General features: G+C 32.8%; 2 protein-coding genes across 2 annotated transcripts; one reads left to right on the forward strand and one right to left on the reverse strand.

Moving 5' to 3' along the window:
* Positions 1 to 6,398: 6,398 nt before the first annotated feature.
* Positions 6,399 to 7,238, forward strand: LOC107189444 (thioredoxin-like protein 4A). Its single transcript, XM_015577976.1, has 3 exons — positions 6,399 to 6,515; positions 6,642 to 6,778; positions 7,015 to 7,238. The coding sequence occupies exons 1-3, from the start codon at positions 6,438 to 6,440 to the stop codon at positions 7,226 to 7,228; spliced, it is 429 nt and encodes a 142-aa protein (XP_015433462.1). The 5' UTR covers positions 6,399 to 6,437; the 3' UTR covers positions 7,229 to 7,238.
* Positions 7,239 to 7,865: 627 nt separating this feature from the next.
* On the reverse strand, positions 7,866 to 13,514 carry LOC107189430 (phosphatidylinositol phosphatase PTPRQ). Its single transcript, XM_015577960.1, has 17 exons — positions 13,258 to 13,514; positions 13,024 to 13,067; positions 12,641 to 12,907; positions 12,330 to 12,569; positions 11,584 to 11,901; positions 11,173 to 11,511; positions 10,577 to 10,864; positions 10,292 to 10,495; positions 10,121 to 10,226; positions 9,106 to 9,332; positions 8,956 to 9,032; positions 8,751 to 8,885; positions 8,558 to 8,680; positions 8,332 to 8,480; positions 8,131 to 8,266; positions 7,991 to 8,057; positions 7,866 to 7,915 (listed from the first exon to the last, which is right to left on the reverse strand). Exons 1-17 carry the CDS (start codon positions 13,512 to 13,514, stop codon positions 7,866 to 7,868), a joined length of 3,027 nt encoding a protein of 1,008 aa, XP_015433446.1.
* Positions 13,515 to 21,455: the final 7,941 nt, after the last annotated feature.

A 21,455-nucleotide genomic window follows, 5' to 3' on the forward strand; every position in this document is an offset into this window, starting at 1 on the left:
AAGGATCTCTAACAGATTTCACACTTCTTCAAATCAGTGTCAACTTCACCTTTACCCTCCTTTCCTATTACATGTGTTATTCGATTCAAACTTCGCGCCTGTAAAGCTTATGACATACACCGCTACGTGACATGAGCGGGGACCGCAACACTTGCGAGCACGTTGTATCTGGTCGTATCACTGATTTCAATTCTTACTTCTGTTTCTTGTATATTATATTTATATACTTTTTCATTAATTTCATTTCATCAATTGCTTTGAATTTCAACCTTCTCACAAGCAGACCGTATTATATTGTTACGTTGTCGCAGGAATAGGTGTTTGGTTCAAGCGATATTTAGGGTTATCGATATGCGAGTGTTGAAAGCGCGAAGTTTGAAACAGATGTAATAGGAGAAGGGAGAAAAGTGAAGTTGGCACATGTAGGAAGAAATTGAAATCAGTAGATACTCATCCAAAAGGATAGATTTCAAATTATTTATGTTTGAACAATCGCTCTTTATCTCCCTCTCCTAATATGCAAAACAATGCGGAGATGTTAAAACGCTCGCGAACTGGACAATTGATAGAAGAAAGGAAATGCATTGGCAAATAGGAAGTCGTTATAATTAATTAGTAATTTCCTGATTGGATGTCGGTATCTAAGACATTTTGATAATAAACAAATTGTATTTGTTTTTATAATTGGGCAAGGAGATGACTCCTTGTTTCTTTTTTCCGCCATTCATCTCTGGACATTACAATTATCCAAACGCGTTCTCAAAACATAAAGAGTATTTGTAAAATGTTTAATATTTACACATATAATAATTAAAACTAATTAAGAAGAGTCTAATCGTGTACAAGCTAACTTAAGTTTGTTAATATGAACCATTTTAATTTTATTTACTTCTATAGCTATTTCCGCATTTAAATTATCAAATATTCTAATAATTTTATATGGTCCAAGCCATTCACAATCCAATTTAGAAAGTTTTGGTTCCTTTAAGAGATAAACATCATCATTTACTTTAAATTTCCGTGGTTTAATATTTTCATCATAGTATGATTTACTTTTTTCTTTTGCTTTTTCTAAAGTCCTTACAACAGCAGATTGAGTCGTAATAATTTTGGTAAATAAATCATCTACATATTTTACGAAAGTTTGTGGTATCTGTTTTTTAGTAAATTCACTAGGAATAATAGCTTTTGTTCCAAAAATCAATTAATGTGGAGTAAATCCAGTAGCATCATGTACATACATATATGTAAATTATATTTCGAAATACTTATTACTTCATTTTATCACAATTATTACGTAAATAAATAATTTCTCTATTATTACATTATTCTTTACATTTTATCAATATTATAGTGAAACATAATGTTAATCTTTTCTAATAAATCATAACTGTTGCACTCATTTCTATTTTATACACCCACCACAGTACGCCATATTGAATTTTGGTTGTCCCATTTCCGCAGATTAACTGGCGGTGCCAAAAACACTGTTTGATTCATTAACTCAGAAGTGTCAACCCCCTGGACCCCCTGGACCCAGGATCCTGGATTCTTATGTCAACCTTTAACTGTAGAAATACCAATGGAACAATTGGAATATAGTCCCATTGCATCAGCCCTGCCTTGCAGTTCTGCGGCACCGGGTTCAAGCACAAACTATGTTGAATCGACTGCTCGTTCCCCAGCTTCTCCTTTACAGAAACGAAAAAGGCAGAAAACGCAAGACAATTTATATGCAGAGGCTGTCAATACATTGGCAGCATCGTTAAGAGAGCCCATAATAGTCAGGAATGATCCTTCGATCCAAACTTCAAGATCGATGAACACTGTCGATGGATTTTTGACTCTGGTAGGGTCAATACTCAGAAGCTACGAAAATGAAGACATCAGACTCTATATTATTAGTACATGTATTGATACTTGTATCAATGGCAGAAGAATGGACCAAGAAAGGTCGAAATATTTGTAATATATTTTTTTAGATTTTTTCTATTTCTTTCATATAATTAGATAAAACAATGATTTTAAAAGATACTTATTGAGTTAATACCTTTTAATATAAATAAGACAATTAAACCATTGTCTTTTCGCAACAGCCAAGACCGACTCCACAATCTTGTTACTTGTGGAGTTAAAGTTCGTCATTACAATCTATAAGTTTGATAAAAATGTTACAAACCTTGTTCTCAGGTGTATATCACATTAAGAGGACATATATGTCCCACGAATTTATTTTTTCAACACGGAAAATGGATTAATTCCATCTCGATAAGGTTAACTTAACCTAGCAACAAAAAAGACTACATGATCTTGTAATGCAGCGCATGAGTATGAAACAGTATGAAAGACCACGAGACCACATCACGTGACAGCCCGCTGTGTTGCGATTGGTTATTTATGCGAGCCAGCTAGAAAACTTGCAGGAAACATAGCACGGGAGCAATCTCGAAATTCAGCAGCGAAACTTGCAGGGTAGCTTGCAGTGACGTCATTTGTCAGCATCGCTCCCTGTATGACAGTACGCACAGCTCCAAGCAAGCGATCCAGCAAGGAAACAAGCACCGTGTGCTGCGGCGGGCTGGCAGCCTGCACTGACGTCATTTGCCAGCACCGCTCCCTGCAGGACGGCGTGCACAGCTCCAAGCAAGCGATCCAGCAAGCAAACAAGCACCGTGTGCTGCTCCTGCGGGCTTTACAGTGTCACACTCAGTTACACTGTCACACTGTCATACTGTCACAGCCTTGCTCACAGCTCTGAGAGGGTGAATTAGGGTAAACAGAAAACATTCAGTTTATTCCTTGTTCCGTACACAGAACTCTACATTTAAAGTTATTTTAGTTTAACTATAAATGTATTTAATGAAACAGTGATTTAATTTTTACTCATAATATAATTTTATATTTAAATTTAATGTAATATAACAATTACATAAATGGTTACTAGTGGTAGTTTAGTTTAAAGTGACTGACATGGCAAAGAAGAAGAAAGTTGTTTTATCTATACAACAACGGCTGGAGATTCTGGAAGATTTGAAGACTCAAGATGTTTCAACGATTGCTGCAAAGTATTGTGTACACCCGAGAACTATTGTTCGGATAAGCAGTAACGCTGCATTGATTAGTGAATTTACAAACAAGAGTAAGGAACAGAAGAAACGGCGAAATCTTAAAAAACCAATGTATGTAGAACTGGAACAGCGTATGCTGACATGGTTTAGAGAAAGAAGGGCTCTTGGGGATGTCTTATCAGATGCTATACTGTTAGAGAAAGCTGCAGAAATAAAAGAGAATATCCAATCGTGTTCACGTTTCAAAGCGAGCATTGGTTGGCTTTCAAATTTTAAAAGACGCAATAACATACGCTTAGGCCATGTAAATGAACAAAGTCTTAATGAGAATGCGGCGAGGATATTCATACAGAATTTTGAAAAATTAATAGAAGAAGAAGAGATAGATGTAGAAAACATCTACAACATGGAAAAAACCAGGCTATTCTGGAAAGATCTTCCCACAAAGACGCTTGCAGACTTCAAAGAAAAGACCAACAGTGACCATAAAATGCACAAAGATCGTATTACATTGACATTATGTGCAAATGCATCGGGCACAAATAAAATCATGCCCTTAGTAATTCACAAATATCAAAAACCAAGGTGTTTAAAATATTGCCAAAACAGGCTTCCAGTCATTTTTAGATCACAGACAAATGGCTGCATGGATCAGTCATTATTTGTAGATTGGTTCGAAAATTACTTTAAGCCAAATGTACGGGCGTACCAGCTACAAAAACAAATATCTGGTAAAGTTATTTTATTATTAAAAAAATACAAGGAACACGAAGTTCCAACAGATGTGCAGGAAAATGATCATTTCAAAATTGTATATTTACCATTTGATACAACATTATTAATACAGCCTATGAATCAGGGGATAATAGAAAAAACGAAAAAAGTTTTTCGTCAAAAAATGCTACAAAGTGTTTTAAGGTATGACAGCGGGGTCACTGAATTTTTTAAGCAGTATAATATTAAAGATGCCATAGAAATGTTGGCAGAATCATGGGCAGAAATAACTGTAGAGAATATAAGGAATGCATGGAACAAAATTATTACGAGACCCATGTCAGATTATAAAGGAAATGAAGAAACACATCAGCTTCAACATGATATACTACAAGATGCTATCACTTCCATTACTGGAAACGAAACTACTCAAGACGAGTTCATGGAATTCTTATCGACATATGAAGAAACAAAAAGGAGAAGCATTATCCAAAAGGAAATGGTTAAAGTAGAAAAAGAAGATAATCGGGACAGTGAAGATGCAGATGACGAAAAACAAGCAGTTGATCGAGGAGACCAGGATAAAAATAATACAAATGAATTAACATATTTAGTTGGAAGATTATCACATCATAGTGCAACAGCACCGCCTCATATTCGGACATTTGTAAACAGTTTAAAACACTACTTTTTACGTTAAAGAACGAGTAAAAAGTAAGGATGAAGGAAGGTAGAAAAAATCAATCTGGACACCACTTTGGAAAATATTATGCAAAGAAATTCAGGACACATAGAAGTTACAAGTATATTTAAAATTCATCATCACCTTACTCAAGATAAGTACTTATACATTGGTAAACGTATAATGTATTAGAATACTAATTACTGACAAAATAATTTATGTATGTTATTTGTTATTCAGTGTGTTTCTACAATTAAAGGACCAACCCACGAAGAATTGAAAACTGAAGATTTTATGCTAAATTTTTCGTTAAAATATGTCATTTTTATATAAGTTATAAATGTATTATAATTGTATGTCTTATTATTGTAAATATTGTACATTTATATATTGTACTCCTTTATACTACCCTATTGTATACCAGTATTATACTATTATTATTTTAAATGTGTCCAACAACCTGTGTTTGTAATTTGTAAGAATCGATAACTAAAGAATATGTATTAACATTTTCTACATAAGTAAATAGGATTCAAATTATATCGTTTTTGGTATCGTTTTCATAAGAAAAATCTCAAAAAGACGTCAGTAAAAGTTTCATTAACAAAGAACTAAAGATACAGTTACTTGGTTGCATTAGTGTTGTCTCAACCATATGGGAACATTTAATTTTCTTTGGGGCTCCCAATCCTCTGAACGTGCAGTCATCGTGTAAGAAATTATACGATTGACTTTACTACTGGTTCCACGGGGGTTCCGTGGTTCCGGGAATCCGGTTCCCTCCAGCAGCGTTTCCAGAAATGACTACCCCGAACCAATGAGTTTTGTAGAGATCCGGGGTCTTGTCCACGAATTACTATGGACCTACCATGATCTGCCACTCCACAGCCGACTCTAGTACTAAACCCGTGTTGTAACCATTGTTGCGTGGGCCCTCAGGGAATCCTGAGTCTCAAAGTAATTAAAGTTTGAAACACGTTAGTTTTATAGATAATTTTGAATAAAAAGGAAATTATAACGATAATAATAAAGAACAATAAAGATTTAAATTAAAACTTTGAAAACTATATTTAAACTATTTAAATAAACGATTTTTAACTAATTTTAAAGGAAAACAAATTTAATTGATAAAGTAATTTTTATACGTCCTTTCTATTACAACGTTGTCGGTGGAATGGAATGTCTTTTCATTTCCCTTCGTATATCATTTTGTTTAATTACAAAATGTCCTTAGTTACTACTGGCCAATCTTATAATTATTAATTTCTAAGATTTAACCTGATTCGTTGATGCGTTTCTTCCCGGTTATTGATAACGAGCGATTTACATATTTGCAATGATTCTGAGCGTTAGGATAGGAGGCGAAGGCAACTGGCAAATGTTTAAACATTCGTTTCTAAGTGAATATTGATTATTTTATAAACTTGAAATCCATTTATTAAAAGGATCTCTAACAGATTTCACACTTCTTCAAATCAGTGTCAACTTCACCTTTACCCTCCTTTCCTATTACATGTGTTATTCGATTCAAACTTCGCGCCTGTAAAGCTTATGACATACACCGCTACGTGACATGAGCGGGGACCGCAACACCATAGATATGTACAGCTCCTGCAGCTACTAGACACTAGTCACACTAGACCATTTGATCACCCTTTTTCTTAAGAGTGGCAGATCCATAGTAATCCGTGGTGTTAGTCAGTGTTGGTTAGTGCTTTTCTGAAGAAGTGGATTGAAAATATTATGGTCTGTAAGGTTTCATTGTGTAGTAGACAGTAATAGATAAATAAGAGAATCAGATTTAAAAAGTTGTTCGTATTGTATAAGAAGCAAATATTATGTGTAAAACGAATCATCCGTAAATTTTGTTTATTGTGTACATTAATATATTTTGATCAATTTATGATACACCAGGAAAAGTGTTGCAAGTGTGATTCTAAAATTATTGACAAATTTATATTTTTAATAACACAATGTCTTATATGCTATCGCATCTTCACAACGGATGGCAAGTGGACCAAGCAATATTATCTGAAGAAGATAGAGTAGTTGTGAGTTTTTTTATTGTATTCTAATATATTGACTTTATATGTTGAACATTTCAGAATAATTGCTTGGATTGTTATAATCAATTTGTGTTTAGTAAATTACAAAAATGATTGCATAAATTTGTTTAGGTTATTAGATTCGGACATGATTGGGATCCAATGTGTATGAAGATGGATGAAGTTCTTTATAACATTGCTGAAAAGGTTAAAAACTTTGCCGTCATTTATTTAGTTGATATTACACAAGTACCTGATTTTAATAAAATGTAAGTTTGAGAATATTATCAGAATATGAAGTAATTTTAAATAAGAATTAACGTATACTGTTCTTTTCTTACTGTAATGTATCATTACTGTCACTTTTATAATCTTCAATAACTTAGATATGATAACATCATTGTGCTAATAAATAATTGAAATTTTATTCTTATTTCATGTTACAAAAACAAATTATAGACTGTGGTAATTGATTTATATTGAATATAAATATTATCTTTTACAGGTATGAATTATATGATCCATGTACAGTCATGTTTTTCTTTAGAAACAAGCATATAATGATTGATTTAGGAACAGGAAATAATAATAAAATAAATTGGACACTAGAAGATAAACAAGAAATGATTGACATTATTGAAACAGTTTATAGGGGTGCTAGAAAAGGAAGAGGTTTAGTTGTCTCACCCAAAGATTATTCTACAAAATATCGTTATTAATTTATTGAAATGATAGACCTTGAGAGAAGTATTGTTTTATATTATGTGTCACTGTACTGATGAGCAAATGTGGCGATTGATATTCTATTGACAAATGAAAAGAACGTTCTAAGTATAAATAAATATAGTTATGTAGGAAATATATTTATGTAATTTATTTTATAATATACATAATAATAAATGTGCAAACTCAGTTTTTACATTATTACCTGTTTTGAATATAAATTTTGTATTGAGGAAGTAAATTATTTTATATTTAAAATACTGCTAATTGTATAATTAACACTTGATTTGTAATCCTAGCGCTTTCGATATATTCTATATATTTAAAATAATTTTTAGTTACACTTGATTCAGAAAATTGAATTATAACATACTACTACTTTCTTTCAGTAACTAATAATTAATTAGATACTTATGCCTCATATGTTTAAAATTCAAGGGATTAATTTGTGATATAATATAAATTGCACATATTCTGTGATATAAAATAATTCACTATTACTTTTGACTCTTTTTCTACATATCAGTAATAGTATTGTACAAATAGAAATAAATATTTGAAAATCATTTACAATAAATTATTACATATCTCAAAATTATTGACTAGATTTGATTTTAAATTTGAAATTATTTTTTATTTCTTAGAGGTGTTTTCACTTAGTGGATGCATAGGTGGAGGCTTATCTGTAAGAGAAAAATTATATTTGTAATATGACCAATATTTAGAAAAATCTATTACATTTCATATATTGAACTTACATGATTTAAAGCAATATGGATTCCTTAGTACTTGTTTGATACAATTATATATATAAGCATATTGACTCTGAAAATTTACAATAGATTTAGTAAGACATAATTAACATTAATGGAAGTATAGACTGCTTTGAATTTCTTACTTCTTTTTGTACCATGTTTATTCTATGATGTCGTAATCTGTACACTGTCCCAAATACATCTAACCTTCTATTATCTCGCAGATGTTGCAAAAGTATATCTATTGCTATTAAGGTACCAGTTCTACCAATTCCTGCACTATAAACAGTATTTTATAAAATTCATGTAACTTCGGTAATGTGTAAAATAGTCTACACTTTTACCTGCAATGAATGATGACATATCCTTTATTAGCTAGAACATTACGACGTATAATTTGACAAAAATGAATCATAGGATCAAAATCTTCTGGGACATCATGATCTGGCCAATCTTTAAAATGTAAATGTATTATATATCTCTTCTTGTTTTCCTGTAATATATTATTAGTAGTTAAGCCCATTGAAATTACAGACTAACATACTTTATAACGCCTATAAAATTTGTTACCTTTTGCAGCACTAATGTTCTTTGTGTATATGATCTGTAATCTAATTCACTTGTACACTTTATGGTCATATTTTCGTATCTAAAACTTTCTCGAATTGTTGGAAAATATTGGTAACATTTTTCCTATAAAGAAATATGCTTCTGTTATTTCTGTGTTCATAAATTTTTATTTAAATTACTAATAAAATCTTACTTTGCCCTTTTCAACTAACTGAGTTAACATTATTATAATGTTGATGTTATATTGTTCTATCATTCTCCAGAAATCAAATGTTGTTTCTTCTTTTGGACCTTGACAAGCTATATATTCGTCTTCTCCTGTATAGCCCTGAAAATATTATATATGGAGTATAAGTTGAATATATTAATTTTGCTATCTCAATAATTTAATTACTCACTCTTATAAAGGATGCGTTAATGTAGTCAGTATTAGGATCATTATCGATCACTTCCAATTTGACTCTCGAAAAGTCATCTAGAAATACAAAAATTATTTAGTAACAAATTGAACATTTTAGTAATACAGTTACTTAAACATATATTTATACATGGAAGGATATTGGAATATCTGTTTTTCTTCTTATTAGCTTGTAAACAGGCATTGTTTGTTGGCATCTGTAAATCTACACTAAGAGTTTGAAGTAACTGAAATTCATTGCTCAACTTTCCAGGATTATCAATAAGTTGTTGACAATGAGCTATAAATTTCTTCTTTGAAAAAGGTACAGGGACTGGTGAACCAGACATATCAGAATGTAGAAATCTTCGTAGTATCCTAGACAAAAATGAATTGTCAACATTAAACTAATTTCACAACTTCATGTATGTATTTCAATTTTGAATCTACTAGTGTGTAAGAAATCCTATAGTATTATGAAAACATCGCTAATAGTATGCATTAGTATGTTTTTGGAAGAAGTATAAATTAATTCAATACCAATGACTATTGAATACACGTTTAATTATTACAAACCAATCAATAATTCTTAGTATACAAACTTTGAAAATAATGGAAATAGTGATCCATCCTTCCGGAGTCTTAAGATCATATTTTTCTGGCAATTGTTTTACAATAATATCGGTTATGGTGAAATGTTTGGTTTTGAGCATTTAACTGTATCACACACATTCAACGAAGTAATGAAGAAAGTTATACTAATGAGCTAAGTAACAGTCTAATGGCTATTGAACATAATGCAATGTGTATTGTAACATGTATAGTAGAGACATCTGCACTTAGTGACCTTATTGTTTCTAACTATAGTGTTCTTCTTAGTCACAAGAGAAATATTGATTATTTTCCATAAATGTACGTGTGATTTCTTTACATACAATTCGAGACATACATCATTAAAAAAATACGTTTTTTAAAGTAAAGGAAAACACTTTGCATATACACATGTACAATGTGCATAAGTACACAGTTAATTTCAAAAAGCAACGTACCTAAGAAATATATTAGTTTCCAAATTTCTAATAGTTAAAAATATTATATACTATAGTATTTAACTTTTATGTCAATAAAAGAGATTTAAGCATAAGCAAAGGTAAAGTTATACTCACACTTGAGGTGAACATTTGCGTACTAATAACATCATCGTTGTTAGAATTCCCAAAAATAAGATACCAAACACAACTCCACTAACAAGTCCAATATTTATTTCAGCATCTAGTGATAAATAGAACATTTAATTGGTACTACAAATTTAAAATAAGAAAGTATATAGTACTAACTAGTTTTTATTAAAAATATCGTAGAGTCAGCGTAACCACCACGAGTAAATGCCCTCATTCTAACGTGAAACCATGAATTTGGTTTAAGAGGTCCATTGCAGTAAACTCGTTTATTGGTGTTGGAAGAAATTTCTTCACAATTTGTATCTTCACCGAGTGTATATTTCACTGCTTTCACGTCACCATAATCAGCAACATAATTAGCTATAAAGGAATAAAAGTACACAACAATTTATATTAATACTTATTAAGTTCGTATGCTTATTCGAAAAATTTATCACTTACGATAAGGATTCCAACATAATCTAGTAGCTTGATAGGGTATTGTAAAATCTTGTAGCATAGCTTCTTCCCAAGAAGATACGTTTGGCCATGCATGATTTGTCAAATTAAATCTTGCATTTGATGCAGTATTATATTCCATTCTTGACACTATAATAGAGTAGAAAATAATATCGCCATTTGTATCCGGAAATAATGGAAGTAAAAGAGTAGCTGACATTGTAGATCTTCGTGCTTTAGATGGATCTACAGTTATAGACTTTATGTAGTCTCCTTCTGGTTGAGGTGGGACTGTAAAAATATATAAGGTACGAGAAATATATTACCACGCTTTTACCAAATTTCTAACACGGTAACTTCGGTAACCTGAAAATTTAATTTGTTTCTGAAACTTTGCAAGTTTGTAGGGGACCTCGATAGAAGTATCAGCCAATCTTTTTTGCTACTTTTTTCATTCTCAAGGGTGAAAACACACACTGAAGCCCAAAGTAGCAAAAAAAGATACCTGATACATCTATTGGGGTCCTGTACATACCTGCAAAGTGTTTGAAAAATTAGAATTTTAGAGTTACCAAAATCTCTTGTAAATAGACACTTACTGCCAGCTGGGTATATTATGTTACTTCTTGTTGGAATTCCTAGGTCTTGAACTTCTTCAACTTTAGCAGATACTTCTACAGTATAATTATACTCTGCTTGTAGCTCTTTTAAATTCATGACAAACATATCATTTTTTCTAATATCGCTTGGAATATATTTCTTAGTTGAAAACTGGTGAGGCGGATAATTAGTTCTAGTCCCATGTGCATATACATTAAAATATTCTATTTTTCCATTCAACGAACATGGATGGCTCCATGTTAAAATAGTATCAAAGGAATTTGTATAACTTTCGCTGTTCATAAGCACAAGGGAAAGGTTTGTCACCCTGTCTGGAACTGCAAATACCAGTGACACAACGAAATTTGATATAATTTGAACATACGTTGCATAATTTAATTAAGATTTACCTTTAGGTGGCGTTTCAAACATTAAAAATTCGCTAGAGATTCCCCAACCTGCTCCTGTCTTGGCTCTAATTTTTGCTTGATAAGTTGTGTAGGCACTTGCATTTACATATTGAAGAGCAAATGTAGATGGATTGGAAGATATTGTTGTTATTTTTTTTGATGGTTTATCACACCAATCTGGCACTGAAAAACGTTCTTGCCACTTTAATGTAATTTCAAACTCATGCAGGTTTCCTGCTAAATATGTTGGTGTTTTCCATACAAGTGTAAACTGTGAATGTGTTATGCTTGTAACATCAAGTGCAGGTGTAGATGGTACTAAAATATCAAATATAGTATGTAAAAATATATATAATATAAGAACATTGATTATTATTTATTGTTGACCACGTTATTTATTATGTTGATTCAAATAGTCAATAAGTATTTACAACCAGCCATGTGGTGATTCTACATGCAAAAATAAGTTGAAAAGACAGAGGATAGCATTTTTTCATTTAAGGCTTGGTTTTAGAGATAATCGAATTTAAAAATTTGCTGGATAGGTACGCGTAAATAAAACTTACAATTAGCTAGCGCGTCTGTTCATTGCATTCCGTTTCTACTTACTACCATGACGAATATATGCATTTCAGATTAATTTTCAAATTCTATTTTCTTAAAAACGGAACTCCAAACAAAAACAAGTTATTTCCTTTCGACTTATTTCTTACAAGAATGTAGAATCACCACACGGCCGGTTGTACCATGATTTTGAAGACACCCTGTATATATAAGAAATTCATTTTGAATGTTAGAATTAATATACGTTATTGCCGTTTTATTGACGATGTCATAGCCATGACCATTAGTTGTTATGTAATTGCATGTAGTCTTCAAATATGTTAAAATGCAATTGTTATTGCTGTTCTCAATTTTCCATGAAAATAATATATTGTTTTTGTAAACAAAAGGCTGTTTAATGTATAATATTGGTGGAGTTGATACTACAATTGAAATAGATAATGTTTAGAAATAACGTATATGGTAATTATAATGTTTTCAAGATTTTCTTTACCAGTTGGTAGTGTTTTTGTTTGTGTGGTAATTTCTGATCCATTATTATTGTCTTTATATACTGCATTAATAGAAATGTTGTAAATAGTGCAGGCATATAGGCCATTTATTGTTACATTAGTTTCATTTAATATTTTTAGTGTTGATTGTGGGTTAACACTAACACGATAGTGCTTAATACACTTCGAACCTATTTCTGGAGATTGCCAGTAAATAGATAAAGAAAATGCACTAGCTTCTATAGTTACCAGACGTGGTATACTTGATTCTAGAAATCATAGTGCAATAAATAATAGTAATTGTCTAATAAGAATAATTAGAGGAGTAATCATTATTATTTTTTAGATAAAAGGTGATTAGTATTATTATTCTTAAATTACATACGTGATAAGTGTGTTTCTATTGTAATATTGAGTCCATGAGACTGTCTAATTATATTTTATGGAATAAAAACCTTCGAAAATCATACCTGTCGTATTACACGTATCTTCCGTATGATCCACTGAAACGATCTCATTTTCAATTAATTCGCCTATCGAACTAAAAGGACGTTTAAATTTGTCAATAAAACCGACGTTCAGCGTATTGAGAGTTGATACGTTAGCGCCATTGTTATACAGGTGATCATTCGACAGGAGCTCGATTCGATCAGGCTTCGTTATTTTATTCGAAAGCTCTTCGATCCCCGTGGATAATTGTAAATTACCGTCGCCGTTCTCAAAAATCGTCGTATACTCGACATAATCCAACGACAGCAGCCCTATAGGATCGTCTGTCGTTTCGTATTCCTTTATTTCCGTGGAATTATTTCCGGCTGATACACAGAAAATTCGTAGCGCGCACATCAAAAATTGGAATCGTTTTCTCAATATCATGTTCCTCGGAAGACTAGAAATTAAAAGGAAAATTTTAATATCTTGAACCCAGATAGCACATGACGCATTGAAGATGGCTTAAGGACGCTTTAGACCTAAAATGGCCGTAAAATAGGCGTCTTTAAAGCAACAATTGAATAAGTGGCCTTCTCCAAGTTTCGTAACCGATCACACACGCAATTAACCCGCCAAGTATATTCTCAAGAAAGGTAAAGAATTTAGTGTTTTATCGGAGGAAATCACAAGGTCTGTTCTCGTTTCAATTGTGATATCGAGCGATTTGTTTGATGGCCTCTAATATATGGAGTATCGCTCAAACAAACAACCACAGCTAGATACAGCGTAAATGTAGAACCGAATTATCACGAGGAATTTAACTAATAATTTTCGTCGATTAAAACTCTAATAATATTTTTTATCTGTTATATTAATTATACTCATTCTAGATAATTAAGTTTTATCCTTTTCGATCGATTAGAATGCGCACATTCCCAGATAACACATGACGCCCAATGACGCCTTGAAGACGGCTTAAAGGCGCTTTAGATCCAAAATAGTCGTGAAATGGGCGTCTGCAAGGCGTCATTTGCTATCTGGGTAGCTGCTTCGAAACTTTTGAATGACAGTAGTGAATGTGTCACAAACACGAAAAGAAAGGATCGAATGTTTTTGTTTCATAGAAAATTTCCTAAAGCTCGATCGATATTCTATTACCATGTCAATCATAATTCCATCAAGAATATTTTTTTCTGAATCCTCGGCGGCAGACTCAGTATGCTCCCATGTCGTATCTGATTCCACTGAAGAGAAACACATTCTTTAGCCGCATTTTTGGCCACGGAAACACATCACGACGACGTTTTCTACCGTGTTATAAAAGACTGTATTTTGAAAACGTGGGTACCGTTCACAGTTCCTCTGATAATCACCGTCTGACCACTTATGACAGTTTTTCGTTTATCCCCTCTGGCCATTGATATCGCCGATAAGAATCTCGAGTTCATTCTAGGTACCGTATGTGTATACCTTTCGAAAGTGCACTCTGCGCTACTTTGTTAATCAAACATGACTACGATATTTGCTTCTGTTCGTTCGACATTTTTTTCTATGTGCTCGTTCTTTTCTTTTCTTTTTTGCTCATTCGTCAAGCATCGATTATTATGGAAAGTTCAGAAACTTTGACAAACACGTTCCGTATTATGTATAGATAGTTGTTATCGCGTGATTTTAACACCGTTTTACGTCTTTAATCATGATCGTAGATGGACGTGACATATTAAAAATATCTATGGATACTATACGCACACACACCTGCCTCGTAATGTTTCCCAGATGGTCATTAAAACACGACAATAGTAATTTAAAGACAGTGTACATTTACAAGAATTTATATGTATATAAGACAAACACATGTACATGTATATTCTTTGAATAGAAAGAAGATAATACATTAGAGTGTACATATACATGTATACATACACTGCCATTCATGTATTAGGACACCTGGTCTGTGTGAAGAAAATGTGATGTTTCGTAAAAATGGTATACCTTAGACCACTTTTATTAGTTTATATACCACTAGCTGACGTACCTGCTCTTGCGTGGGATGCTTAGTTTGTGAATTACATTTTAATTCGAAATGGTGGACCTCGGCATGGCAAAGCCATGTACCGATGCCCATCAGTAGATAAATTGTTTATACGTACACGAAGTAGAGTAGTTCAATTATTGCAGAATGTTTTCATTGAATGACTAATTACGGCTGATTCGCAAGGCATACTTGGTTTTCCCGTTTCGTAATATCAGCCAATTTAAAGAAAAGAATTTAAATAATTTTATAGAAAGTTCATTCATGCATCATTTATCCCTCATTTATCCCTGATCACCATTTACTGCCAATAATAACCAATACTTTCTAAAGTACAAAAAATTCTACACTATATAATATTGTTACGCCGTGACATTTCGCCACACGACATAAATGTATTTTATTACTGAACGTAACACAATATGATGTTTATTTACAACTGTACAACGTTAATTATATACAATTATATACAAGTTACATGTAGTACATCCGTTCTCTTTCATGTTATGTCGGAGAATTTCTTTATAAATATGCGCGGTTGTCAACGAAACGACTGACCGATCCACAAATCGATCCTTGAAGTCGGAGGCATCTTCAGTTATAACGCGAAGCCAGCTTCGTGGCTTCAAATATCATTCAATTCATAATCAACAGGCTTCTATTCTAGTTCTGGATATTACGTTACTTATACCCAGAAGTTCATAGAAATTGTGCCCGTGCTATGAAACATGGCAGTGCAGTGAATATTCGACAAATGTTCAGAGCTCATGTCCACCGAAGAAGAGTGGAATTTAAGAACTTATATGCAAAAACTAACAAAAAAATAATTTTGTTTATACATGACGCATTGTGGAAAAGTTTTCTTTTGGTGTAGTATAAGTCCAAAAGAACTGAATAATTTCTGCATTTAAAGTTTGTTCTATCTCGTAACGTTACAAAGTTATATTAAAAAAAAAACGCAAAAACATTCATACGAAGTTTTATTAAAATCGGAATTTTCGGGTTCAGAACCTTCCCTTGTGAGTCCGAGTTGAAGAAAAGGACAGCTGATGAAATACAAAAAGGTAGTGAGAGTCAAAGCAGCCAAAAAGATTTAAGAAGCCACGAATCCGTGAGAACAGACTAACGCAATAATGAATCTGTTTTATTTGTGATTCTTTGTTCATAAAACTTTTATTGGCATAGTGGTGAGATTTTTCTGATTAAAATGATACCAAACATGAACTAATTTGGATCATATTTACTTAATCAAGTGTTTCTTTCATTATTTGTTAATTACAAATGATCAAATTTATATCATGTTTGGAATCATTGTAACCAGAAGAATCTCACTAATGTGTTAATAAAGTTTTCATTACCATTGGATTAGTACCATTTGGATTTTCACATCGATACGCGGCCTTTTAAACTTTTTTGTCTGCCTCAGCTCACCGTCGACTCAAGGACGGGAAGCGCACGCGTTTACATTGTCGCTCGATTGTTCCAAGGGAATCCTGTCGGAATCGTCGAATACGCTCGGTATTCTGACCCTACCCTAAATTTAGATAGGCTAAAACAATTCCTGAGAATTGTACTACACGATGAAATAAATCGCATCGAAATTGATCCAGTAGTTCTTGAGTTATAAGCGAACAAAGGGACAGACAGACTTTCTTTTATACATATACATATACTATATGTATAAGGATTTCGTACAAATTATTTTTTACTGTTATCTTTTTAATAAAATTATTCTTTACTTTTAGTAGACAATAAAGACGTTAAAACAATCAAAGCGGTGGAATTTGTTTTCTTAATATTAAATTATGAAATGAATTCACGTAGATCATTTTCATGGTTTGAATCCTTCAGGACTGTAGAGATATTTATTTTGTCAGCGCGTCTCCATTGATTCACTGCGGAGAGGATCACATTCCTAAATACAGACCGTCGGGCATTTTGTGATTACAGTTCGCGACAACTGATTCCGCGATATCGGAATCGCATCACGTTCGATCGTGAAGAAGAAGAAGAAACTACATGCTTGGGTTCTACGATCGTATTGGTAACTGTTCGTGAGGCGAAATTGGAGATCACGTGCTCCTTAAAAAGGGCAGTATTTCAGACAGCCTCCTCGAAGTTTGTCAGAAAAAGCATGTGTAGGTATGATAGCATTAAATCCGTTTAAGGTTTAATGTGCCCTCGTGTACTTATATGTATATGTATATGTATATGCAGGTTTAACCCTAAAACACCAAGTGCGACGTTTTCGTAACGTTTGATTATAACGTACACATACATATAAAACAGAAAATAGAATATTTATGGAGTTTACATTTTTTATTTGTATTTCCTTTATAAATTATCATTTTTAGACCGGTTACCGCGGTCATTTTAACGGCGGGTAGTTGAAACGAATGATTATTAAGAAAGAACTTAAACCCAGATAGCACATGACGCCTTGAAGACGCCGATTTTACGGCTATTTTAGGTCTAAGGCGTCTTTAAGCCATCTTCAAGGCGTCATTGGATGTCATGAGCTATCTGGGAAAAGGATGAACAGGTTCATAAGATGAAAATTCAGGCGTTATAGAGTTAAGTCTAATGTTTTTATGACCTATATAATATATTTTTTTTAGGTAAGTTTCTCAAGTATATATTTCAATCTCATGTTCCCAGATAGCACATGACGCCTAGTGACGCCTTGAAGACGGCTTAAAGGCATCTTATCTGGGTTACATGTGTTATTGAGTATTTCAATAATATATGGTTAGAACACATTAAACCTCATCGTGATTACCTACTCTCGTAATGATTTACGGTTTTTGTCGCCTTAAATTATCTGCATTCAATGTTTTTTGCTACCTGAAATGTAATAGAGCATCTGCCTAGATAGCACACAGCCGACTTAAAGACAGCTTAATGACGTTTGTTCGAGACGTTCCAGATATCTATGAGACGTCTTGAATAGCTTACGAACGGCATTTTCACGGCTTTTAAACGTCTAATGTGGCAAATCAAGGCGTCTTCAAGACCTCTTAAACAGACGTAATTGAAACATATATATCGAATCTAAATCAGATCAAATGCAGCTCTTTAAACAACGCTATTCGGATGTATTTAAAATGGTTATCGATACTGATTAATTATAATATAAATTTAACCAAGCAAAGGGTTATTAAAATGAAATCAAACTTCATAAAAATTCATTTCTATTTACTGTATTTAAAATTTAAATACAGTTGATTTTACTTTTATTATTATTACATACCATGCTTGGTAAAATACATTGGGCGTCAAAATTAAGGGACCACTAAAATTTGCCGAAAATATAGGTCATATTCAAATGACTATATCTCCGCGAAAAATAGTTATAAAAAATATTGTGTACGGCCATTTTGTAGCCTGAAGTTTCTAGTTTTTGAATCGGGTATTCAAAAATTATTTTCGAAGAGACGCGTTCTCGAAATATAAAAGTTCTTAGTAAATTCATTTACATAAGTGTAAAGAAATATTGAATTAAAATTAAAGAGTTGTGAACAGTTTAAATCGTAATTGTTATTTAATTGAATATTTAAATACAATTTCACAACTAAAAGCGCCCCATAGGCGCTAGCTCACGCCATTTTGCCCACGAAGCTTCGAAATTCACTAAGGAGAACGCAACAGTAGATATGAGAGCTAACCTTGGTAGCGTCGATGAAGACGTGAATTTAGGAACTGAAATTGATAAAAATGTATATGAAAGAATAGAAGTTCATAAAGATGAGAATATAGGAATTAAAGTCGACAAAAATAATGTTCTAGATACAAGAAATAATTTTCTCACGGAATATGATACAGCTATTACTTGTAAGAAGCCCGAGTTGCCTAAATTTTTAGAATTGATGTTTGAAAATAATACAACTAATTTAAATCAGACTGAAAAAGAAGAATTTAAACAATTTTTAATTTTATTTCAACATGTTTTTGCTAGAGATAAGATTCAAATAGGGCGTTGTAAAATCGTTAAACATAGAATTGATACTGGCGATCATACTCTTATAAAACAGGCTCCTCGAAGAATTTCTATATATCGATAAGACGAGGTAGGAAAATTAATTACGGAAATGAAAGATCAGGGAGTTATTGAAAGATCATGCAGTTCTTGGACTTCTCCCGTTGTTCTTGTAAAAAAGAAGGATGGTTCGACGAGATTCTGTGTTGATTGTCGCCAACTTAATAATATAACTAAGAAAGATTCTTATCTTTTACGTCGGATTGATGACACTTTAGATGCTTATGATGTTTGATGTTCAGGATTGGATTTCTTCACAGAAGAAAAATCCTAATTTAAAACTAATATTGAGTAGTAAAATGTCTGATAGAAAACCTTCTAAAGAGTCTTTATCACCTTTGTCACCAGAAATTAAATTTTTTTTTTCTTTTTGGGATTCTCTTCAGATTAAGAATGGACTTTTATATAAAAAATGGGAATCTTCTGATGGACGGAAAATAATTTGGCAACTTATTGTACCAGTAGATAAAAGGGATATGATTCTTCAGGAAGCACATGACTCTCTTTTAGGAGACCATTTCGGCGTGAATAAAACATTAGCTAAAATTAGGAATCGATTTTATTGAGTTAATTGTATTAGGGATCTAGAGAGATGGTGTAATTATTGTAATGTTTGTATATCTAGGAAAGGACCACGTGATCGAGGAAAAGGGTTATTACAAATTTATAATGTCGGTTTTCCTATTGAACGAGTAGCTATGGATATTTTAGGATCTCTTACTAGATCATTTTCGGGAAATCGCTTCATGTTAGTCGTTTCTGATTATTTTACGCGTTGGTCTGAAATAATTCCTCTACCTAACTATCGAACAAAAACTGTCGCTGAGGCCTTTATCACACATATAGTGAGTCTTCATGGGGTCCCTCAAGAAATTCATTCTGATCAGGGTCCTACGTTCGAATCAAAAAATTTTTAAAGAAGTTATGGTTTTATTAGGCATTAGAAAAATTATAACGACCCCATTACATCCTCAGTCAGACGGTTTAGTGGAAAGATTAAATAGAACTATTTTACAGTATCTTTCAATGTTTGTTTCGAATCATCAAAAAGATAGGGATGAATTAGTTCCTTTGTTCCTCTTGGCGTACAGATCGGCTCAACGTGAGACTTTAAAATTATCTCTATCTATGGTATTGTATGGTCGAGAGAATTCTTTACCTTTAGATTTATCTAAAGGAAGGCTCCTAAGTGACGAAATAAATAATAATAAAATAAGAAATAAATAATAATAGAAAAATAATTAATTTTAAAACTTAAGTTTTGGAAGAAGTTCTGGAATTAGTTCCAATTTTCGCCACGAAAGTGGTAGTGGCGCCACTAAATGTCCCATAAATTCCCAAATTTTTCCGGCACTTTTCTGAATCCAAGATGGCGGAAAAACCTGCACGTTTTTAAGTTCTGGAATTACTTCCAATTTCCGCCACCAGTGGGGGCGCCACAAACGCGCAGGACTTCTGCGGGGGCTGTGTCCCCACCGTTTTTACCAAAAAGTAGGCTTAGATATTATTCAGGCTTATAAAATATTGTAACTTATATGCCGCAAATAATTCCCTACTCTGTAACTTGCAAATCTTCCGTACTGTCTTCAAAGCTTCATAAAGGTTTCATAAGTTTGACGCCGATTACAAAAGGACGTGTGACCACCAAATGTTCTAATTAGGCCATCAATGACCACCAAACGACCACCAATCGATTGGGTATAATAAAACGTTAAAAAGTTAAAGTTGTCCGGCTAACTTTACAGAAGTGTTAAAGCGAGAGACTTCAGATTAGCGGCGTCGTTTTGGTAACGACGCCCAAAACAGGGACAAAGTAGAGTCGTGGTACGACCGTAGAACAAAAAAGATGTGTCAAGATAAGTACTTCTCCTCTTCAAATAAATAATTCTTCCTTTTTATAAACATTGTCTTTATTTATTGGAAGTCATGCCACACCCACGCAACAATATGTAATAAGACTACAGATGCCATTGTTATCGAAGGATCCTGAATCTGTGCCTCGAGAATGAGCGCGAGTTGCTCTATCTTATTATAAGAGTATGAAATACATTTGCACTACAGTATAATGTAGGATACATATGGATATATGTGATAATCCCAATGAGCTGTAATACCACCGACGAGGTATAGGATAGACCTATCATCTTATGGGACTTTGTGTCTCATGTTCTGAAATACCGATAGTGTAAAAAGTCAGGTCAAGTTTCTGCTGCCCTCTACGTTATGAGAATGGTGAATTTGTGAACTACGTTAAATCCATTCGAGCTCAACTAGTCTAACTTCTACAGTGTTGTCGAGTCTAAAGTACAATGTTGTC

The sequence above is a fragment of the Dufourea novaeangliae genome, unplaced genomic scaffold, assembly GCF_001272555.1.
Source record: "Dufourea novaeangliae isolate 0120121106 unplaced genomic scaffold, ASM127255v1 scaffold148, whole genome shotgun sequence".
NCBI classification, from domain to species: Eukaryota; Metazoa; Arthropoda; class Insecta; order Hymenoptera; family Halictidae; genus Dufourea; species Dufourea novaeangliae.